General features: G+C 42.6%; 2 protein-coding genes across 2 annotated transcripts in view; one reads left to right on the top strand and one right to left on the bottom strand.

Moving 5' to 3' along the window:
* Positions 1 to 1,996: 1,996 nt before the first annotated feature.
* Positions 1,997 to 5,643, top strand: LOC130393556 (alpha-2-HS-glycoprotein-like). Its single transcript, XM_056604234.1, has 7 exons — positions 1,997 to 2,347; positions 2,543 to 2,653; positions 2,781 to 2,865; positions 3,246 to 3,406; positions 3,685 to 3,801; positions 4,203 to 4,274; positions 5,110 to 5,643. Exons 1-7 carry the CDS (start codon positions 2,012 to 2,014, stop codon positions 5,263 to 5,265), a joined length of 1,038 nt encoding a protein of 345 aa, XP_056460209.1. The 5' UTR covers positions 1,997 to 2,011; the 3' UTR covers positions 5,266 to 5,643.
* A 297-nt stretch (positions 5,644 to 5,940) lies between these two features.
* si:ch211-51h4.2 (uncharacterized) overlaps positions 5,941 to 25,301 on the bottom strand; it is a 74,924-nt gene continuing 55,563 nt past the window's right edge. The window contains exons 15-20 of the mRNA XM_056603268.1: positions 18,667 to 18,709; positions 13,656 to 13,770; positions 12,739 to 12,841; positions 10,300 to 10,369; positions 9,601 to 9,704; positions 5,941 to 7,886 (exon numbers count right to left, since the gene is read on the bottom strand). Of these exons, the coding sequence (XP_056459243.1) occupies positions 7,682 to 7,886; positions 9,601 to 9,704; positions 10,300 to 10,369; positions 12,739 to 12,841; positions 13,656 to 13,770; positions 18,667 to 18,709 (640 nt within the window). The 3' untranslated portion in view covers positions 5,941 to 7,681. The remainder of the gene's footprint in view (positions 7,887 to 9,600; positions 9,705 to 10,299; positions 10,370 to 12,738; positions 12,842 to 13,655; positions 13,771 to 18,666; positions 18,710 to 25,301) is intronic.

The following is a 25,301-nucleotide window of genomic DNA, read 5'->3' as shown; positions in this document are numbered from 1 at the left end:
GGATAATACAAGTCTGAGCAAACCATTGAATCCGTGTGGAAATCCATTTGGACAGTTGTTCCCATCACTGGTCTCTTCAATTATTTTCGGTACACTGGTTAAACTTTGAGCCTTTTGTTCTGTATCAGTTGATGATGTCTTTCCAAGCCAGAGTGTAAATAAACAGATATGGTCAGTATTGATATAGTACACTTTCTGAACTCTGTAGTTATGTCAATATAACTGCAGTCTACTGAGTTTTATTGACCCAATTCTGGTCACCCTAAAGGAACTGTGGCATTGGCCAACTCAGTCTAAAACCAAAATGTGGTATAATTAGGGGAATAGCAGAAGACATAGTAGTTTTACAATAACAACTCTAAAATAGTGACACTTTCTTTTGCATAGGCCTGCATCCACGTGCCGTGACTGTCAAGTGTCTTTCTGCGAGAAAGAAACAAGATTGCCTACATTTGTTTTATTCTCAGTGGGAAATGCAATATTTGTATATAAATTCGACATTTAAACATTTCTAGAGCGAAAAGTGCATTATATTGTCATTATCTTCTTTCAGTGATATCATTTCTAGTTTGTTAGTTATTTGGTGAGTGCTGCAAGCAGAGCTTAACTATTGTGGATCTTTCTTTATTTCTTTCTTTATTATTCTTACCTCAAAATCCCAAGAAAAGCTCTCAACAATATGTGTCCAAAACACAAAAAATGGGTTTTGGTTCTGAGGGTCTTCATAAAGAGGGGGGCGTGTTATCCGCATGGCATCCGCACAACCCACGCCAAATTGATGATACTTTTTCAGTATGCGTTGTATCTGTCAAGAACCTGTTATAAATGTAGTGTTAGAAATTTCATCTGAAACAGCGGGTTCCCTTGGTCTTTAAGTTGGTATTCGTAATTTTTTTCAAAAGGCCTCAAAGGCCATATTGCAAAACTTCTATTCACACTAAACTCTCAGGTCAAACTTTTTTGTTAAAGATCTGTTTTTGCATTTTTATAGAGTGAGATGGACATGAAGGTATGGGAGAGAGAGGGGAGGACATGCAGCATAGGACCGCGGGCAGGAATCAGCCCCGGGTCGCTGCGATCAGGACCAAGCCTTGATGGTACACGCTCTCCCCGGATGAGCCACCGTCAAGCTAAACTTTGAATAGAATTAGAATAGAATTTGTGAATTTATAAGAAGATTGGTATTTAGATTAGAAAACGTATTGTGTTCTCTATTTTTGAAAGAAGTAATAAAACAAATATGTGCAATTCCTGCTTTGCACAATATATACAAACCTTGTCATTCACCTCTTGGTAAGTTCAATTTTTATGTAACCCAAGTTTAAATTTAATGATTAACTTTCCTGTATTTTCTGATTAAACTTTGAGCCTGGTGTTCTGTTTTTCGCTGATCCAGCTTCTCCAAGCCACTTTGTATGTATTGATCCTGTCAAGAGTTCCCAATCCTTACTGTGTAGTTTTGCTAATATTGTGATTATTGTGTAAGACACAAGACTTTAAGACACAAGACTAGGGTGAACAAATGACGGTATAATTTGTTCATCCCCCCCCTTTTCTTTTCACAAGGTAACAGATATATTCTGTTCCCCCTATTTTAGTTTGCAGTGTAAATCTAAGGCATATTTGTCTATATAATTTTCACTGAGGTGCCTAACATCAATGAGACTCCCTGAATACAGATTGGTAAAAACTAAAACAAAAGACACAAATGCCAACAAATGCTTTGCACACAATATGTTAATTTAGTATTCATCTTTTGTTATTGTAGTATCTTAAGCAAAACCCGAAATAAAGTTCTAATACCACTCAAGTCAAGTACATTTTCTCAGAGGGCTTTACAGGTCTAACTGCATGACACCTTTTAACCCTCTGAAAAGGTTAAAAGGAAAGGTTAAGGGAAATGCAAGGACTACATTTTTGCAAAAAAACAACAATTCCTGTTTGCTCTGACAGCCATCACCGACCACAGACCCAGGGCGGTTGAAGTCTCTGTTTATTTGGCAGCCCAGCTATGCCCCTTGACCTCTACTGCGTTAGCATCGGCCCACGTTATCCTCACCCCAGAGTCTCTCTATATAAGCCCCCTGGCCTCATCGTGCTGCACCCATCCCTCTACTGCCCCTTCTCCTCCCTCAGCCAGGCCGTCATCATCATGAGAGGACTAGTGTTGTTGCTGAGCGCGGCGGTCGCGCTGTGTGGGGCTGCGCCCGCGCTGGAGCCTGTGACCTGCAGCGTGGACGGGTTGGAGACCAAAGCCGTCCGCTTCGCCATCCAGCATATCAACCAGCAACAGGACCATGGCTACAAGTTCCAGCTGTCAGAGGTCATCGTCGTAAGCGCGGATCAGGTGTGACCCCCCCCCTGCGCCCCTTAACATGTTTGGGCAAATAGTATATATATATACAAATGAGGCTGAGTGAGAAGTTTAAGAACAACTGGAGAGAGTGCACTGAGTCAGAGAGACATGTCTGGTTGATGTTTGATAATACTAATAATAATAATCACACTTATCACTTGGATTTCTTTACTCTTCACTCTCAAGAAAGTACAAGGGTGTTCGATCGTGATGAGGGTGAACCTCCAGGAGACCAAATGCCACAGCTCCGACCCCAAACACTTTGAGGAGTGTGAAGTCCGTCATGCCGGGGGAACGGTAACTCTTCAGACTCTCCCCTCCCCATATCCGACACATGTGAAGCCTTTTTTAAGAAATCCTTTACTACCCAACAACTTCATCTCTCTCCCTCTCTCTTCATCCCCCCCCTCAACGCCAAATATAGGTTGTGATGGCAGGCTGTGTGGTTGTGTTATCCGTCCAGGGAGATGTCGCATCGGTCGTTTCACATAAATGTGAAACTACTAAAGGTAGGCTTTTTTTGATTCACTTTCATATTCTCACAAGATTCTCAGAATGCATGAACAATGACAACGGTAACATACATTACTGTACATTTTACCTTACAGCCGTCCAAGAGCTCAACTATCCTTAACATTATTACCAAAATGTTAAGGGTTAAGGTTTAAGGGTTAAGATAGCAATAGGTAAAGAAAACAACTTCAACACTAGGTTAAGCTTTAGGCTAATCTGGGATCGAGGAGTTACACTAAAAGGATACTGTCTTGTAAAATGTCACCCTTAACCTTATTTGACATGCTTGGAGTCAAGAAGGAGGGCTTTCCACCAACAGAGACATGGTTCTACTTTACTTACACTGTGTCCGCCCCTCTCCTGTTGGTATCGGCAGATGAGGAGGAGTTGAGGATGTGTCCGGACTGTCCCAGGCTGCAGGATCTTACTAATGTCGAAGGTCTCCAAAGAATTAGGGGAGTGATTAGGAAGTACAACGTCTTAAACGCAACAGAACACTACTTTGTGCTAAGTGACGTGGGAAGAATGAGCGCATCGGTAAACACAAACACAAACGCATGCAATACACATGGTGTCCATTTTCTTTTTTGATGATAGTTTTGTGCGCCATCTTTTTTGTCAATTTTGTATAATGCAGAATTCTGTAAAATGTTGTATACATTCAAACTAAACTAACAATCAGATTTATGTAAAAAATATATACAATTGAGGAGACCTACTTAAGCGAGCAGTCACAAAATGACAATAAGGACTGATAACAACAAGCAGGCTGCTTTAGCTGGACGCAGGTCTGACTGTCTCCCTTCATCTTCTAGTACATCATGGGAGTGGGGATGAACTATGTGGCTGAGTTTGCAATGGTGGAGACTCACTGCCCAGTGGGATCCAGGATAGTCCCAGAGGCATGCACTCCCCTCTGTCCTGACAGAGCTGTGAGTACACACACACACAACCACACACACACATCAAAACACACACACCTACTCCCAGACACACCCCTTGCACTCAAGTTAACATACACAGACACCCATCACACACACAGGCAGAGAAACTAACCTGCTTTTGCACGCACAAACACACACACACACACACACACACACACACACACACACACACACACACACACACACACACACACACACACACACACACACACACACACACACACACACACACACACACACACACACACACACAGAATAGAAACCAGAGATAGTGGTCAAAGCTTTGTCTGAAAAATAACACCTCCCTCTTTTAAATAAATGAGAAAGTGAAATATAATATAATATTGTCGCCAGCTGATCTTCTGGTTCTTACCTCACTCTTTCTGCAGCGTCATATCTTCTGCAAGAGCAGTGAAAACCCTAGAAGTAGCCGCCTTTACTGTGAGACGTATCCAGCTGTGGTGAGTTCAAGTCAACGCATTTTCAATTGGGTTGCATTACAGGAAACAGCGTTACATCTTTGCCTAGAGATATTTGTTGATTCCCTTGTGAACCATTTAGAAATTAGTGTTAACATTTTCTGTTGTATTCCTTTTGAGCATTATGCTCTGGTCATCATCCAAGGGAATCAGTAGCAAATCGTATACATTTTTATTTATTGCAGTCGGACATGACCTTGAGTTGAAAATAACTAACTGAACGGAGTGGGAATCCACCCTCCAAAATGTAAACCGCAGTTGGCAAAGGATGCTTGCTAATGCACAGAATGCATAAATACATAGGCCAAAAATAATGGGCCTCCAACATGACATACAAAAACACGGTCTGCCCTGTAACCATTTCAAACATCAAACATCAAAATCTCAGAGGATTATCAGTACAATTTGAATCAACATTATCAGCAATATCTACATGTTTTCGCTAACTATCTTATGAAGGCTCAACATTAGCAAACACAGCGGGCCAGTGTTTTTTTAAATGTGAAATCTGTAAAATCCAACAAATGGGACATTCACATTGTCCTTAACAGTGACATATTATACCACCAGGTGTGTGGGATTAGCCGTTACAAGCCGTTTTGAACATCTGCCTCTTCCGACATCACAAGTGGGCGTGTCCACCTTGATGTGGGCCGGATAGATCAGTCTACCCGCCTACCCAGTGGACTGTAGCAAACGTTGCTCATCCCTCCGTCACACATCTAGGTGGACACGCCCACTTGTGATGTCAAAGAGGCATATTTTCAATGTCACCTTTTTACATTACACCAATCGATGGTTTTGGTTGCTCCATTAGAACAAGGTGGACCTGCAGCCTGAGATGATCGAGCCAGTCTGCCTTCAACTGCCCCGTTTCAACCCCGCAGTCCAATGCACTGAGGGGCCGGCACTCAAGGATATCCATCCTATCTGCAGCTGGCCCCGCCAACCACTCATTCAGCCAAGGAGTTAGACACACACACACACGCACACACACACACACACACACACACACACACACACACACACACACACACACACACACACACACACACACACACACACACACACACACACACACACACACACACACACACACACACACACACATATGGATGCACACTCACACACATCGATTTAAACTTCTGAAATTTGCCTGAGATAAAAGAAGAGGATGAGATGGAGTGGATGTAAAGGTGTGGACGACTTTAGGGAAGATGAGCTGCTATTGTAGAAGCCTGACACCTTGTGGACATTTGCAGTAATCTCATGTAAACTTGACTTCATTGCAATATTAAACTCCCATGGAGAATCGGAGGCTGAGGTAATAAATGGACCGAACTGAACTGAACTGAACTGGAATCTTCATTTTACTTTCAGAGAATGGGGAGAATTGTTAATGGCGCCATCTTCATTTTCTGTTTCCGTGACATACCATTAAATACATATTGTGCCAGAATACTATAAATACTAGGACCGGATTTAAGATGCCTTGAGAGTTGTTGTATTGCAACAATTTGAAAGAAACATAAATATACCATAACCTAGAATCGCGGTACCAGTTATTAAGTTACAGCCCCCCCCCCCCCAGGTTTGGAGAATGGCTGTTGGCTGAATTTGGTAGCAGAACAAAGATGCAAAACAAAGTCCTTGTTGACATTTAGTAAATAAACAATTGTAAATCAAAGTAAAACATCAAGCAACTTGACTCAAAGCGGAAAATATGAATTTAATCATTGAAAACAATGATTTGACAAAGTCTGATATCTGCTCATGGCTTCTGCGTTAGTGACATGATTAAAATACATACTCATTTCTGGGAACATAATAAATACTGACACATGTGCGAAAAGTGCTCCTAAGACAAACAGTGTAGAGCCGTCAGAGAAAGACCAAAAAAGTAAGAAGTGTAAAATAGATAAAGCTAAATTAGGACAAAATGCTGTCCAGTGTTTTCTTTTTAAAGCTTTTAAAACAGCGTTTATAAATGGTTTTGTTCAGCAAACTACAAACTATTATATTATTTAGTGAATAAATATATCTTTTCATTTGGCACTCAGTATGGTTCTGTGACTTGTGATTTAGAGCAAGTGTGTGTGGTTGTGTACCTTTGTGTGTCTATATTTGATATGAAATCAATCGATCAATGCTGTCCTCCTATGCCTCCCTCTTATTCACAACATGAATAACCACAGCTATTGGAGTTTGGTCGAACCAACGAAGAAAGAAAAACAGGAAGAAAGATACAAAAGAAGAAAACATAATGCTTGATTCATGAGATCTACTTTAAAACACAGCCAGACTTCTCAGCACATGCGTAGGTTACCTAAAAAACATTGAAGAAGTTGAAAGTGCCATCGGACATAAACCGAAACCTAGCATGGATGGGTGAAAAAGTAATTCTTCATTCAACACATCTTTTAGATGCCCTAATTCCACAAGGTCCAAGGGTATTTTGATAGCTATTATTGTCGAAAAAAAGAAAAAATAGTGGTATTTTCCAAAGACAATGCCATTTGATCCTGTGTTTCATGTTTGAAATGGTTCTATAGGTTAAGGGTTGGGTATGGGTATGGGAAACGCCAGCAGATTTTGAAAAAATACACAACTGAAATGGTCCTACCCCCTCTCCTTCAATGCTGACTCTGACTCCACCCATTCGAAGTACCTGGACGCGCAGTCATGCAAGAGCACAAACACAGATGCACGAGAGCGAGCCATTAGCTAGTTAGCTTCCTCCAGTAGCTACCGCAGGATAACAACAAACAGAAGCTTGGTCACGAGCTTTGAGTACATGCACGAAGGGGTCATGCGCGGGGAGCGGGGGAGGGGGAGTGCAGTACGACCGTTTGATTGACATACTGACTGTCCAATGCCACTCGCTGGTTCTGGAAATCATTGGCTGGAGTTTTTCGAGCCCTGCCCGTTCCACAGATGATTGACTTGTTTAATTTTCATGTCAGTACTTCTAACTCAGTGGCTGTAAGTGGGTTATGATAAGGATTTCAAGTAATTTCGCAAAAATGGCCAAAAAAGAGAATTCCATACCCAACCTTTAAGTAGTTATCCACAGGGATACTACATTCACACAGTCATTATCACCAAAGGAATAAAATGTCATGAACCAGTTTACAAATTAATGAAAGTTACATTCTCTGTGACAAATTTAGTCTGGGTTATGTTTCCATTCTCGCTAAAGTACTCGTTATTGGCTTTCATTCTGTGGACCAGCGCATTCTGCTGCAAGGGGAGTACTTACAAGACAACCCCTATTCGTGAAATGCTTTGTGCAATACTGTTTAAGGGATGGCGCCTGATGGTTTCTTTCAGGTTATGCTTGTTTGTCTTTGTCCATGGCGCCCACACATGTCCATCTCCATCTGTCACAGTCACAACGGAGAACTAGTATTGGCTGGCGTTAGTGGGCTACCGTTGGCAGCCATGAGTGGGCCGTGCTTGTAGATGTGAAGGCTCTCGGCCACCTCCATCAGGGTCAACAGGACGTCGTAACCGACGGCAAACAGGAAGTAGACAGGAAGCAACCAACTCAGGCTGAAGACCCGCCTGCTTACCGGCAGTGGAATGGAGAGGTGTCTGGAGGGATGGACAAAGAATAGAGGGATAATGTTAGAACATCGCTAGCGCTATTTAAAAATGCTAAACATGCAGTCAAACAATGGATTCTGGATGAGTAAAACCAACCCACACATTTCTACAATTATCTGCAAAGCCAAATATTATTGCCTGAGGGCCAGCTGCGCCCGTTGGGCCGCTCGTTGCTGGCCCCTGTCATAGCGGATCAGATTATTTTTTAGCTTCCTTGTACATACAACATTATGGAGATTATTACCACGATTTGAAATGAACAAATGCTGCCTAGAGGCAAGTTACATTACTCGATATGCAGTCTCAGCCTCTTGGTTCATGGAGACATTTCCTCAATGTCCCCATGCGACCCATACTGAACGTACGGTGAATAGAGCTGGGGAAGCCTTTCAGATTCTAGAGAGACCCAATACAGCACTATCATTGGCTGTCAGTTTTTCCCATTGATCTAGCCATAGCTTCGGAGCCACATGTATGAAACAGGTTTATTCAAATGTTTACATTCATACGTTTATTCAATCCGTCACTATAGCCGTTTTTTCACATTTGTTTCACCAAGGGGGTTTTCCTATGTGAACGTTGTCCGGTGTCCGGTCTGTAATTGGTCACGCTTACATGTCAATCATACCTTTTTCTGATAGGAAGGCAGTTCTTAACACAGTTAATCAATGCTGGGTCCCAGACTTTGCGGTTTGTTGAGTAGAGTGCTTTGGTTGTTTCCCACACAATATTAAAATAACATTGTTTTTAGTTAGAGTTAGTTCGTTTAGTTTTAGTTCCAATTTTCCTGGAATATGACACAGATATTTCTATGTCCAATATTGGAAGATGTGGTTCATCCTGTTTGCTGAAGGATACGTTTTTTAATGCATGACATGCCTAGCATCTAGCATTACACTTGACATAGATCAAAAAGAGAAATGTGAACTCCGGCAGAGAGACACTCAAAACCCAGGCTTGGAATAACTCAAAAATAAACTTTACCTTCTTGTCAACAAAAGGCTGTACAAACGTCAGGCAAACTGGCAGCGTATACACGAGGAAGACCCATTGGCTAACAAAGCAAAACTGAGAACTTAAATACACACAACACAGGTGAATCGAGCAAATCAACAAAGATGCATTTACCTAACTGAAAACAACTAACTGAAAACTGGTGAACATCGGCCCCCAATGACAAGACAAAAAACATAAAATTGTAGCCTGGCTCCGCCCGACTACGTTCTCCGCTAAATTTTGATTTCCCTTCAGTAGAACGTCTGGGTTTGCGGAATATTCACCGTTTTTTTTTCGTCCAAATTTTTCCGATCCAATCAGCGAACAGAGGGAGTGGCTGAGAACAAAGACATTGAGGTTGTGCGCTAGTTTCAGTTTTAATCAAACGTTAGCGATTGGCTATGGCAGATCCAGAGTGGCACTGGGCAGATCCAATAGTTTTAAACTCCGACAGACACCCGCCTTCAAGTGAGTTAACGTTGGTCAATGGAGAGAGGCCGGACTCTCAAATGAAATGATGGACGAGAGTCTGGTAGGACCAGGCTAATGAACTTGGACATAAGTAGGATGAATCCAATGCATGCGGAAAAAATAATGGAACGCAAAAGCAATGCCTTTGCACAATAGTTCTGGAGCATTCCATTGAAAGTGAAAAAACCTCCGTCGTTACGAGAGGTTTAAGAACAGTTTAAGAATCTGCACTCACTGGAACCGGTGTGCCTTGGAGGCCTGTAGCATGGCGAAGACAAACAGCCCCACCTCGGTGTTGAGGAACAAAGACACCACCTTGTCCAGCATCACAACGAAACCCTGGGATTCACAAACAACGCACGGAGAAACTCACACACGATCACATGGACGTTGCTAGTTCTTGCAGTACACGTCATACGCCCCTATCAGCTGATGACTAAAGCTGTCCAATCAAACGCAGGTAAACTGATAGGCGGTCGATTTAAGACCTTCCATCTCAATCATAGTTAATTGTGCTGAGCTGAATTAGGCCCACAGCCAGCACAGCCACCCCAGCCTCTGCCTGCTTTGGTTCTGCTCTTTATTGTACGTAACCTATACGATGGGGTTGAGATATCGGATCTGGGGGATTGTATAGTGCTCCCTGTCAAATGATGGTATTCTGTATCTGACAACTGTATGTCATGCTTTAAATCTTACAGCAGGGAGCACCAGAAAAGAGCTCACCAAAATGGCACCAAATGCAAATGCTAAAATGTTTTGCTACGTTTTTTATAATGTATTGATCACATGATGCTGCAAATTAGCCTATCATTTAATGTACTTAGGGTTAGTTTCCTCTCTTTGTGATGTTTTGACAGTACTGCCCAATTTATAGCTAGTATGTCCAAGACGTGTTTCTCTAACCAGTTCTACACTCTATCAAGCAGCTTACCCTTGGATCGCAGGCCGAGATGACAAAGATGGTCCCAAACGCCAGCAATGACACGCACCCACTGGCAAGGCTGTGACACAGACAGAGAGACAGAGAGAACCAGAACGAGAGGAAGAGAAACAGAAAGAGATAGGGAGAGAGAGAATCAAAGAGAGCCACTTGTGTTCATCCATGAAACAAACTTAATTTTTGTCCCATGGAATCATTTGGAAATCCTCAGATTGAACTGTTTGTTTGGTGGTGGTGGTTGATGGTGGTGGATAGGGGGGTTGATGGTGGTAGAGTGGATGTGGATGGAGGTTTGGCTGCGGGGTTGGGTTGGTAAAGCAGGAGATCGGGGGCTGTGTGGACATCTCTCCTCTCCTTGTCTTTTATGTGAATGTGCAAATGACCAGAAACACAGCGGAGAGAATATAGATCAAATAAGACAGCCAGAAAATGAGATAGAAAAGAGGGAGCAAGGTAGAGAGAGAGAGAGAGAGAGAGAGAGAGAGAGAGAGAGAGAGAGAGAGAGAGAGAGAGAGAGAGAGATGAGAGAGAGAGAGAGAGAGAGAGAGAGAGAGAGAGAGAGAGAGAGAGAGAGAGAGAGAGAGAGAGAGAGAGAGAGAGAGAGAGAGAGAGAGAGAGAGAGAGAGAGAGAGAGAGAGAGAGAGAGAGAGAGAGAGAGAGAGAGAGAGAGAGAGAGAGAGAGAGAGAGAGAGAGAGAGAGAAATCCAGTGGTAAATAGCCTGTGAAATGACTGGGTGAGCTGGCTGCTGCTGGGAGCAGAATGAGAAGGGCCAGAGGAAATAGATGGCAGGCGGGCACTGCAGGACATAACACCAGCCCCTGTTAGCTTTTAGCAAACATACTTTGGCTCTTTCCCCCCCTGTGGTATTATTGAGCATGGGAATTGAGCATTTGTAGGTCTTATATTCAACAACACCATTTCGGGCGGCTTCTTAGTGTGAGCAACCAAACTTATTCCATGGCTCTGTGTGTCCGGACACTAATGTTGTACTGGGTGTTATTTTCTTTCTCTTTGAAGCTGGCTGGATGCCATGTGTATGATGTTTAGGGGAACCACAAAATAACACAAAAGGTAGGTATATACAAGTGTGTCTGTGTGCCACTGGCCGGTGTTGTGGCTATTCCAAGTCCAACACACTACTGCTAAATCTACGACCAGCAGAACCTATGAATCTGTAGCCGGCTCCCGAGACAAATGTGCACGTCAGCCTTTAGTAATAGTTCCAAGTGCTCTGGGGGCGGTGAAATATACAGACGTATACTTTATAGAAATCTGGTGTTGCAAGTAAGAAGACACAAGGTGCTAGTGTCGGCCTTAAGTTTCTTTTGAGATTCTGTGGGCTGGAACAAAGACTACAATGCCATCGGTGTAGCCAGTAATAGCTGTCACGCTCGCGTATTGATAATGCTGTAGTCTCACGGAATCTACAGTACACTCATCTAGTGATAATGCTGTGGTCTCATAGAATCTAGAGTACACTCATCTAGTGATAATGCTGTGGTCTCATATAATCTACAGTACACTCATCTAGTGATAATGCTGTGGTCTCATAGAATCTAGAGTACACTCATCGAGTGATAATTCTGTAGTCTCATATAATCTACAGTACACTCATCTAGTGATAATGCTGTGGTTATATCTATTCTACAGTACACTCATCTAGTGATGATGCTGTAGTCTCATATAATCTACAGTACACTCATCTAGTGATAATGCTGTAGTTTCATAGAATCTACAGTAATCTCTTCTAGCGATAATGCTGTATTCTCCCATAATCTACAGTACACTCATCTAGTGATGATGCTGTAGTCTCATATAATCTACAGTACACTCATCTAGTGATAATGCTTTAGTTTCATAGAATCTACAGTAATCTCATCTAGCGATAATGCCGTATTCTCCCATAATCTACAGTAATCTCATTTAGCGATAATGCTGTATTCTCCCATAATCTACAGTACACTCATCTAGTGATAATGCTGTGTTCATATCGATTATTTAGTACACTTATCTAGTGATAATGCAGTGGTCATATCAATTCTACAGTACACTCATCTGATCTGATACACTATTAACTGAATGTAAATAATCAAATCTACATTAACCCATTCTAAACAACCAAAGAAAAATTATCGCATCTACTGAAAACAAAAGTAATCTAAGCAATCGAACCTCAGCTACATTAACCTTCTTTGAACAATGTAAACTAATCAAGAGTAAACTAATTGCATGCATGTACACACATGTCAATTAATGTTATCTATAATTCTAGTCTAATCTAAACTAGCATAAAATGTCTTAATCCAATCTAATGTAATCACAACCAATTTGAACCAATCCGATCTAATCGAGTCTAATCTGATCTAAACAAAATGAGTCTACTCTCATTGTATGGAGCGTAGGAAGGTGATACAGGGTGGCTGGTTCACCTCTTGGCTGAGAAGACATGCAGCCTGGTGGAAAAGCGCCGCTCCCAGGCCTTCGATAAGACCTCCAGTCTGTCCGTCCAAAAGGAGCTCACCAGGCCATCAACTGCACAGTAAATCAGACATTTACATCATTCAGTACAGTCATTAAATAAGCCTACCATGAAAAACTCTGAAGCAACTGCTGTGTTTGTTCATTCATACGTTCAGAGTTTGTTAAAGGGATAGTGAAGCCAAAACGGTTTATTTTATTTTTTTCTGTTTGAACATGGTAATTTGTCTTAATTTTTAACAGTCATCTATGCCATTTTGTCACTGTTGGCAAAAGACAATGACAGTCATTTAGAGAAAACAGGCGTAAAATCCTTGTTTTTGTCAGTATCTGCCAACCAGTTTGAATGTTCCAAACTAAAGTATCGTTCATGAAGGGCCACCGACGTTGAGGTTTGTGTGTTTCTGTGGAGCTCCGTATAGGCAGCGGTTGATGCTGATGGCCATGAGCGGGTAAAGCCTCTCTGATACGCTGACAAAGCATAACGGCAAATGTCAGATCCATCACTGATAACCAAGATACTAGATTGTAAGCAGTGGCACAGACTCATGGACACATACTGTCACTCAAACTAAAACACATTTCATACTATTGGAAATCTATGATTGAGTAAATTTTTGTCATACATTTTTTCTCCACATTGTGGACTTATTTCAGTAACAGTGATAAAATGGCATAGATTTCTATGTTGACGACCATATAAGACAAATTGTCAAGCTTAAAACAAAGAAAAACGATTTTGGGTTCATTGGCTCTTTAAGTTCATGCATACTCCAATTATGTTCCCTCTTTGAAGTATTTGACCTGTGCATGGATGGATGGATGATAGATAGACAGACAGACAGCGCCAAAGGGAGGTGAAGCCTACTAGTGTGTTTCATGGCAGAGCCCATCACGAGGAAAGAGACTGTGATGCTGATGGCGATGAAGATCTGGATCAGTTCTGACACCCAGCAGTAGGCCTTGTGTTGTTCCCTGATGATCTACAGAGTGATAGAGAGAGACAGCGAGACAGGGACGGAGAATGAGACAGTGAAAGACAGAGTCGGATGGAGACATAGAGAGGGAGGGATTGATAATTTCAGTTTAAACTACTACAATTTCTTAAGGTGACATATTATACCAGCAGGTGTGAGTGTGATTGGCCGTTACAAACCGTTTTGAAAATCTGCCTCTTCTGACATCACAGGTGGCTAGCCCACCTAGATGTATGACAAATAAGTGAGCAACGTTTGCTACAGTCCACTGGGAAGGCTGGTAGACTGATCTACCCAGCACACATCTAGGTGTACACACCAACTTGTGATGTCAGAGAAGCAGATTTTCGAAACGGCTTGTCACGGCCAATTACACTCACATCTGGTGGCATAATATGTCACCTTTAAAAAAGCAACAACAACAACAACAACACCACCCTGTAGCGCAATCACTTTTTAGCTGTGTGGGATGAAATGGCCACTTTGAAGAAGTTACCAGTTTCACATTGTAGAAGGTCACCTCCAGCAAGAAAACATATTGATATTTTCAGGCAACAGGATTCTCCCGCTGCGGTCAGGGAAAAATAGAGCCACGGACCGGGGAAGCCATGAGCGGTGAATGAGATTCGAAGGGAGTAAGGGCGAGGTGGGCAGGCTGTCCTTTTCCCTGGCTAGGAGTTAATAAAAGGAGGTTCCTTCTTTTAACGTGATTTATTGAGCTTCGTAAATCTGGGGAGCGCCCTACAACAGCTTGGTCCTCTCCAGATTGATTTATAGTCCACAACGTGTCACATGGGGATGGAGCGTTCATGGGATAAGCCAACTTTGAAACACACACAAAAAAAGCAATAATAATGGTAGAAAAAAAGGTGGTTCTCTTCAATTTTTTTTGGGGGACATTTAAATCAGCCCATTAAAGGCACGGATCTGCAAACAATAATATCATTATCATTAGTAAGCAGGTTGAAGTGTTAATGTTAGATGATGTTTGTATGTTGAGTGTCCAATAGGATATTACAACAGCACAAATAATACATAAATTCCCACTAGGGGATGCTAAAGAGCTACACATCTATTTTGACTGATGGACTGGCCTGCAGGTATACCGTACTCAAGTATTCAGATCCAAACAGTAGTACAGTAGTAGATAGCAACTTGGGTCCTGATCCTCTGTTGCAATATTTAATGTATTCTTCAGCTGTTGTTGTTTGTGAATCTCGCCGTAAATATCTAATTCTCTCTGTTCAATTTCTCTATCCTCGAATTCTAAATATTTCTTATTCACACACACACACACACACACACACACACACACACACACACACACACACACACACACACACACACACACACACACACACACACACACACACACACACACACACACACACACACACACACACACACACACATACACACACAGAGACTAACCAACACTGAATACAGACACACAAAGGCAGGTTTGCGTGAAATGTGGGCTCTGCCTGTACTCTGCAGATCAGTACTGCTGTACTTTTGGTACACTATTTCTCATAAATCGTATTCTTGATGTGGTTGCTGTTCGCTGTGCTGTTGGTGTCATCATGGGAAATACAAAATTTGTCTCACCAGCACCACCCAATTATGATGATCTACAGAGTGATAGAGATAATTATACTCCGATATTCTAATACCTGAAACAATTTGAACCAGTTTTGTAGAACTTGAGTGATATATTAATACATCATTAATTGCTTTTCAAAAGTGACGCTTTAAACGTCTGGGTGGGGGACAGAGAGTGGTGGTAATTTGCTATGGTATTTCCAGTCTGAGAATATTGTTTTTACTAGTAACTACGCTCCCCACTCCCTCAGAAGATCTTGGTTTAATATAGTTGAGAAAGTCAACACTTTAAAACTGACACATTGGTCTGCAAAACAATAACTGTGTAGCCTGACATATCCAGACCACACGCGCGCACACGCACACACACACACACACACACACACACACACACACACACACACACACACACACACACACACACGATTACTTTGACACAGGAGAGAACCTATTGGCACTAGCGTCCAACTTAGCGCTGTTGTACAATAAACTGTAGCCAAATGTTCCACTGGTTACTTTGCATTTTCAGTATAACGTGCAGCCGTTAATACACCATAACCCCTAACACTCTAAAGGCTCTGCCATTGCCAGATGGATTCTCGGCACGTGATATATTATTTCCATCTTGTAATGAGAACATATAAATCTGCAATGAGTATAATCATGCTTGCTTGCGTCAGTTTTTCTTTTGTTTCACACATGGATTGTGTCATACACACACAAACAAGTCAGCCATTAAAAGGATATCACATCTATGGCGTGCACGTTGGATCGTTCTCTGGCATGGGGTGCGTTTGCCGGCGTTGTCCATGCCTGGCAGCCTCAGCTAATTGCTACACGTCGTTATCTACGGGGGAGCGGTTAGCAGGGTGAACCTTCGCTCTTCCTTTGTAGTTGAAAGCAACACAGGCTGACCAGCCGCTCAGCACAGCTTCCCACCCGACTTCCACTCACGCAGCGTTCCTCACACTCTCACTGCATCTCGCAGCGAGCGTGTAAACACACACACACGCACACACAGACACGCACACACACAAAAATACAAAACACACAAACGCACTTGTGCACACCAACGCACACTCACGTACACACACAGGAACAGGCACACACATATGTACACACACAAATATAAACGCACATGCATACGAACACTCACGCACTCACGAACACACTCACGCACACATGCATACACACACACACACACACACACAGGAACAGACACAGGCACACACACACACACAGGCGCACACACACACACACACACAGGCACACACACACACACAGGCAGAACTAAAGAGCCAAGCAAAGTATGCTGCCTAGTCTGTGTCGGACGTGTAGCCGCGTGGAAATGCCAAATGGCCCTAAGTGTTCAGTGTGGAGCCAGATTAGATTCAATGAGTGCATTTCAGAGCAAAAGGGCAATCTCCTGACTCTAGGAGACAAGTGCTCGCACACAGGTCTAATTAGATGAGCCGAAGCAGCTTGACCATTATGGTATCTGTAATCACCCCTTGCTCAAGGTGGTGTACTTTAAAAAAATATGTTAAGCAGTTGTTATGCATTGCAGGACATTTTACCTGCTGTTCTAAATTACTGCATGACCGACTGTTTCTTATCTTGGGCTTGACTGACACAACCTCGTTCTGCACTATGCAAACATCGACACAATTTCCTGTTAAGCCAGCATTGGTTTAGCCTCAGCCATTACAAACAGCCTTCAGCATTGAGTACGGTGCTGCCTAAATGTACTTTATATTTGTTTGAAAAAACAAACACGTATAGGGCAAGCTCAAAGACAGATGACAGATAAACAAGTCTGCTGTCATAGTATATATCAGAACAGCAATACGGTGACTTCACCATAACATACATGTTGTTCAAAAACCTGCACATGGGCTTTTACACTCTCTGCAGAGTTCAGTTTGATCAGTCAAATTGGATGCACTGAATGAAAGCATGTCTTTCTCAGATCAGATGCCGGAGGTTTTCTAAAGCCCAGCCGTGGGCCAAATAAACCACCATTAATTTATTTAACCTATTTCACCTTTATTTATACAGGTTCAATCTTATTTAGGCCAAAGCACTTACTTTCCAAGAGGGACCTGCATCACACACTACTTACAATATCCTTAGTGACAGTGCTGCTCTTTTCAGCTCACCTCTAACGAGCAAAAAGAGAAATAACATCCCAGAGACATTCCCATCAGGGTTTAGTTTCAACAACCGTTTACTGGTCTCCCTATTTCTATATGTTGCCGTTATTATTGGATTCATCAACATTTATCAAGACCGTAGTTTAACCAAAGGGCCATATCCGAATTCCGCTGTTCCGCCCTTAAAGAAAACAAAAAAGCCTTAAAGTTGACAGGTTGACTGCCTACGCTGCCAGTCTGTTCCTGACATTTAAGATGTAAGGGTCCTTCCACTTGTTCATAAAGCTCTTAATGGATAAGAACACTTTCACACATCAGACCCTCTGCCTCTTCATGCCAAGAATATCGCTTCCTTCCTTTGTTGCCAGGCTTTTAAACGTCTGCACAGCTTACCCCGTTGGAATGGTTAAACGGAAGAGAGAGATGAGGTGGTTTTTCCCTGTGAAGGTGAGGAGTTCGTTTTTGAATGTTGCTGTGACGGTGTGCGCGTTGATGTTCATTGCTTCGATTCTTGGATGTTTTGCACTCTCCACTGACGCCAGACAGCTGTGACAGCCGGCAAACGGGGGACAAAAAGAATCCCACTCTGTGCGACTTCTCGGTGATCACGCTGTCGTTCCTTTCATGCGTGAGGGTCGTGTAAAGAGCCACTTCTGTTGTTTGCCTCCATTACATTGACAGTCTCGTGATCACATCTAACAGTTGATTTAGGGAGTTTTGGGGGTTTTCCCACGCATTTCCACCCGCTCCGTTCTCTGCACTCTTGTTCAGCTCACCTTTGTGTTCCCTGTGGACAATACGTGCCATTACATTCATGGAGATGTGCTGTCGCTTTTCGTTTGCTACGTTAGCAGAAGAATGGATTGGATGCTGCTGATTCGGCGACTTCTTTGAATATACACTTTGACCCATGAGGGTTGGAAGACTGCTCACCTGCAAGGCAAAGCCGGGAATGGGAGCCTATATAATGCCTTTTTTAACATCATGTGGACTAGAAGGGATTATCCTAACATAGCATCTGTATTTTACAGTAAAACTGTGCGTGCAAGTGTTTGAAAGCATAGATGGGATGCCTGGGAAGTAGTATTGTATATGATATTATGACATGTTATAATATAGTGTAAATGTGCATACGGCGCAATCTTACTTTAGTCAGGGGAATCGTTGCAATTTCTCCTGCATTTTCAGACCTATCGGGAAAAAAGACAAGCAAAAGGGTTAGATCCATTTAAACGCTTGAATCCTGGTGTGAATGCACCAGGCCGACAATGATATCCGAAATACACTGGTAGTTTAATCATTGGCAGGGGCTTTACTATGGAGACCATGGGAAGTGACAGGATTGTGGATGTATTTCCCCGTGGTGTGCCCAGAGTTCAGCATTGTTTGCAGCACGCCACTGTCGCCCTTTGCTGCTGTGTTTGTCACAGGATCACCAGGCTGCTATATGAGGGAACGCCCGGGCAACACTGCTAAACTCTCTCACTCTTCACAACAAGGGTCAGGGTGTTTGTGATAAATGTTATGAAAAACACACACACACACTCATGACCACACTTGTGCTCACCGCCACACACTTGTGCACACTCATGCCCACACACATACACACGCATGCACAATAGACATAAACACAAACAGTACTGCACACTCTCATGGCCGCCACACACACACTCTCATGTATACTCTCCTATCCGCTTGCTTTTATTTGTGCTCTGACATTTCCACCCTGTACTGAGCAGCAGTGATAGTATTTGTCTGTCCTCATGTTTCTCTTTCTCTGTCCTAGTTTCACTCGCTTCCTCTCGCCAAATCATGTGAATACCACATCTCTTACTCGATCACACCCGCAAGCATGCACTCCCTCACGCACACTCACGCGCACACACACACACACACACACACACACACACACACACACACACACGCACACGCACACGCACAGCCACACACACACACACACACAGCCACACACACATACACACACACACGCACAGAACGGGTGGCTTGGGCCAACCGGATATCTTTTTCTGGTGATTAAAAACGTTCCCGTCCTACTTCACATCTCTTCATAAGACAAACAACAAGGATTAAACGCAGTGTAACTGCAATATGGAGTGGCTGTGGACAGATAATCATACAAGCTGCGAAACAGCATGTAAACTAGCGGAATCTTTTTAATCATTAACTTCAATAATATTCATCTTACATTAATAGATCAATCAAAGAAGGATATTAGCTTAGGGCAAACATGGAACGAGGTTAATCATATACTTAGTGGTTTTGTTGTTACGTTATTGTTTTGGTTGCACTCTGGTATTTTGCCTGGATGGTTCGTCTTGCAGTTGAACTGAACTTGCAGTTGAACTGAACTGTTGAACCATCCCGACCAGTCAAGGTGTAACCGATAGGCTCAGTCGTTGAATAAATTCAAATAAATGCAAAATGAGGCTTGCGGCGCAGGAAAGAACCGCAGACTACAAACTACAGAATTAATTTCCTATTGACCTCATTAGTATACAATGTTGTCATACCCATCCTCCTCCCTTTATTCTCTTTTATTGAGAGATGACCCTCTTACACACAGTGGTGGGGGACATTCTCTGGTAACGAGCCGGGGCACTCTGTCACCCAAGGGAGATGACATTGCATCTATTCTTGTCGTTATTGGAAACACTATTAGTTTTGGGTAATTTTTTTCAAATGATTCTGTCCCCGCAGATGCATGCTGTGGTGCCCCCCTTAATAGGCTCCTTGTTGTTCCCTCTAAAAATATATCCGCTTTCTATTTCTGTCGCTGTTGTTGATTGATGTGGTCCTTTTTACGTAACAGCTCAGGCACGATGACAGTGTCCAGCCCTCACTAGGTACCAGCTGTGCTGTTTGGACAACAATATGACTCTAAGCTTACACTTGGAAATTAACTCATGACCCGCATTGGTTTCATATTTTATTATTATTATCATTATTTTCACTATCATTTTCTGTACACCTGAAAGCAACATTGGGGATACTATAACTCTGACAGTGGGTTTCATTACATTCAAGTCTTTAGTCTAGCCCTAACTCAGATAACCAAAAGAGCAGTAAGACATAGACAAAATATATATATAATATATATATATATATATATATATATAGGCCCTTTGACCCAAGGAGCACTTTGTATCAGTCAACTTAACTCAAAGCAGCCAATCGACTGCTGCTGTTCGTCTTTTAACCAGACGTGTTATGTGTCTCCATTAGGCTTGAGACATCATGTCAGATATAGATTTGACCAACGCTGCAGAGAGAGATCAACAATAGCAAAAGGAGCACTCTATCCTGTTCAATGCTTGAACACCACAGGCCACCAAAGGGAGATAGAACCTTCTTTTCACACTTCATACTTTTGTTGGTATAACGTCATTGACATTGGCTTGAATCCTGAAGGACTTTTTTTTTTTTTAATGCATTCAAGTGCTGCATACACCCGAATCCTTTTTTCTTTGTCGTTTAGATTTTCTCTCAATGTATTCCCCTTGCCTCTGGCTCCTGCCCGGGAACTGTCCAGCACCTGGCATTGCAAAGGGCTTCCAGGGCCGATGAGAAAAACGCTACAACGGTGGTGGATAACTGATTGTAGTTAACATCTATCAGACCTTGTGTTTACACAAGGGTGACTGTAGTACAGTTTAAGGTTACATTCATTTATTATTTATCCTTAACGGCTGGTACTGTTGTTAAATAAAGCGGAATTGGACAATATTCCCACTTAACACTGCTACTTACTAGCGCCTGGTCCTACCAGACTCTTGTACTTCATTTAATTTGCACAGAGTCTGGACCTACTCAATTGACAAACGTTAACTCACTTGAAGGCGGGTGACTGTTGAAGTTTAAATCTATTGGATGTGCCCAGTGACACTCTGGATCTGCCATAACCAATCGCTAACGTTTTGCCGGGAATCACGTTGCGCGCAAGCTGTAAACAAACCAAAGACCGTGCGTGAAGACGTCCGTCAACGACGGGCTGACTTTATCGTCATTGTTCTCAGACACTCCCTCTGTTCGCTGATTGGCGCAGAAAATTTGAGCCAGGCTAACTACTTACATTAAATAACCACAGAATACCTTAAAATCATTGTTATCAAAAAGCATTGAAAAGAAATAGGTCCTGTCAATAGCAAAATACCATTTTTAGAAGAATTATAAACAACCTGTTTATAAAGAATGGGATGTTGAAAGATGATTGCATCTTTGAACAACCTAGACATGCTACTCATGATTACATGAGTGGCAGTAAATTAACTGTGTGTGTGTGTTTACAAATATACCTGGATGGATATACACTTCACACATTTCTACCCTGAGCCGGAGTACTTTCAAAGCTACTCTACTGAAATGTTAAACCAGTGTATATGGAGTCTCAAGTTAATGTGGCACAGAGGGGCGCTGAAAAGAAAGAAAGAGAGAGAGGACGACCGAAAGACAGAAACAGAGGAAGAGAGAGAGAGAGAAAATCCATGTGGTCTTAAGCAGAGGGATGTAAATCCTCCCCGATCGCTCGGAGACGATGGGTAAAGCCCCACCACTCGGGAGCATCGCACCACACAGAGATGGTGAGGGGAGAGGGTGGGTGAGGGGGTTAAGGAGCAGTGGGAGAGAGAGAGTGGATGAGGGGGTGACAGAACGTTAGGGGAGAGAGGGTGGATGAGGGGGTTACAGAACAGTGGCGGGGTACAGAGGGAGGATGATGGGGTACAGAGGGTGGATGAGGGGGTACAGAACCGTTGTGAGGGAGAGAGGGGGGATGAGGGGGTACAGAACCGTTGTGAGGGAGAGACGGGGGATTAGGGGGTACAGAACGGTGGCGGGAAGAGAGGGAGGAGGTGGACCACAACGGCAACGTGCAGGAAGAGGGAACGGGAAAGGAGTTCTGAGTGGAAGATTAAAGACAGCAGGAGCCGATAGGCTGATAGATTCATGCATCAATTAGAGTGATCATCAGGCAGGAGAACGGACGCCGAACGACAGACACTCACACAGACGGACAGACTAGTAGTGGAGAGTGATGGGTGGGACCAAAACAAGTGTAGAACCTGTGAGCGATGGGTTTTACGGTGCAAAGAAAATAGCATTACATTTGTATAAGATGTTTAAATATGCAAGTAAAAATAATCATATTCGTGCTTTCTGTCATCAAGTCAGTACACAGGGCTGATTTTAAATCAAGTTTAAACATATAGCAGTTCTGTGTGAATCTACTCTTGGAATCGCTCAGTATAATTCATACTATGGTTTCCTCACTCCTCCTTCTCAGAAGTCCTGATGCAATGCCAAGAAAAAGTGAATTATACATGACTCAAGGGTGAGCCTGCTTTTTGTGCAGGGAAGGTAAAACAAGGTCCGCACACTGGGTAGGTTGTAAAAAACCCTGACATCTGAGCCCTTTGGAGACACCTTGCTGTGTGTACGGTGCCGTTCATGTGGGTCACGGTACCCGGTCTACCGGCATCATCGACTATCGACTATCGACACGTGTCCTCGCCGTGTCAGAGATGCGCCGCCGGAGTCGTACAAAATTATGTTTGAAATCAAACTGCATTTTAGACAGCCTTTCTTTTTTTGAATGAGAAAACAGCCGATGCGGTGCATCAGTGACAGTGTGAAGTGAAACTACCAAGAGACGTCAGTCCGGAAGAGATCTAGCCAACTTGAATAATCTTGATCAAGCTTTTTTATAAATATTAGACATAAAATCCCGCTATTCTATTGAAATAAACATATATAAATACAGTATTGTTACACATACACATACGCTCAGCCATTTGTAAGAAGGGCAAACATTGAGTTACACATTGAGGGAAACCAATTAGTTGAGGGGGAGGGTACAGGAACACCAGGCCATCACTAACCCTGGCAGGGATAAGATGGAACGCTAAAAAGGGCCCCGTGCATCACCTCAGCCGAGCATCCACCCTGGCATTTACATTGTTCCTGTAAATCCAATACTTACCTCTTCGCCCTGCATCCGGCTGTGATTGCTCGTTTAGCCGAATGAGTCACAAATACACAGAAAAAGGACGCAGTGCTGAACCGCATTGCTGCCTACAGCAACGCTCGTCTCAAACCGATTGAAATTGAATTACAAGGCTGCAGATACATGACTGTCGGTTGAGTGTCACGTTGTACAGCCGTGGTCAACCTATGATGAGCGGCGACGCCAAAACATGGCACAAGTGTGAGTCAGGTTCATCACGATTGAAATGCGAATGAATGCCAACAAAAACAAATATAACGGTACAATTTTGAATCAAATTAAGTTTGAAGAACTGTACTGAAGTGCACAAATAAACACCAACGATGCAACCAATGTTGCATTTAACAAATTCCTCATATCTGAAATCAGAGTCTAAGCAAGTCTTTCAGGCCTAGATCCTATGATTGGTAAGTGAGGCCACATGCTTTGTCCACAAGGCACTCATATTATTAGGTTCCCTTAGTAGGTCAGATTTGGCTGCAACACCAAATAATAACAGACAAAATCTGTTTAGCCAGCTGTTGTTTCAATGAATGAATTTCAAATGCGTTTCCCTTTTGAATATCTCTAACCAATAAATGAAAGACCAGTTTGGCAGCATGACAGAACCTGACAAAGGGCTGTGTGAACACTTACTGGACCAAATACTAAATTGACCACAGTAGAGCAGCTTTGATCCTCAATTGGACCAAATCAAATCCCACTACTGGTGTGGAAATGGCACAACAGGAATAGAAAGCAAGGGACTGTATTTATCTTAAAGGAGAATTTGTGACAGATTTGAAAAATAAAAAAAATAGCTAATGTTCCTAAATAACTAGATGTCAGGGAATAGTCAGCTGAAAGGTCCAGAGACTACAGCATTAGACATGGGTTAAAGTCTATAAGCACCAAGATTATTTCTTTTTATAATGTGTATTTTTTGACAGTTTTGCCATATTTATGCTATTTTTGATGTTTTTGCATTTTTTTACTCTTATTAATAATAGATCACCTCTTACATATTCTTTGCTTGCCATGTCACAAGGAATTTCACTGTTCGGTTCCCTGGGTCATACTGTGCACAGAACAACTTTGACTTTGACATACATATTTTAGAAATTGCATACAGAATTGCCTTTTACCTTTATGCATGTTTGACATTGAACATGTTTGAACAAGAGTGTAGAGGCCGACTTGGACCTGGCTGATTACTTCCATTAATGGATTTTTTTCTAACCCTCGCAGGACAGGTTTTCTAATCACCTGTTTCTTATCATTGACTTGTAATATCTTTCATTTATTCCCATACCACGCTATTAAAAGGCTCTCAACCATCGGCCATTTAAATGCCCTGGAAACGATAGGACAGCTAATGTAGCCATCATTTACTAAAGGGTGACCATAGGATTTGTTTGTAAGAATGCTTTTGTCCGTAGTGATATCAGAGAATTGTTCCCCTAAGGCCTACTCCTACCTCTACCGCAGTTCTGATGGGGGCTTGTCTGTGAGCTGCAGGTCATATGTTTCTCTCAATGGACAATTCTTCACAGAGGTGTCATCATAGGACAAACATTACTTTTACCACCATGCACTTATTACACAGCCGTCACAGCAGGGAACACACCACTACAAGGCCCGCTGGGTAGGTTGGCGGGAGTTTGATGTATTTGTGTCCGAGCACCAGCAATGTGTTATCCTCACTGTATAAAAAGAGAAGACCCGTAATTACTGTTGATGAGTGAACACTGGGTTTGTCCTACGATGATGCCTCAGTGAAAAGG

The sequence above is a fragment of the Gadus chalcogrammus genome, chromosome 12 (genome assembly GCF_026213295.1).
Source record: "Gadus chalcogrammus isolate NIFS_2021 chromosome 12, NIFS_Gcha_1.0, whole genome shotgun sequence".
NCBI classification, from domain to species: Eukaryota; Metazoa; Chordata; class Actinopteri; order Gadiformes; family Gadidae; genus Gadus; species Gadus chalcogrammus.
Note: the sequence above shows the minus strand (reverse complement) of the source record. Positions and strands in the feature narration are given on the sequence as shown.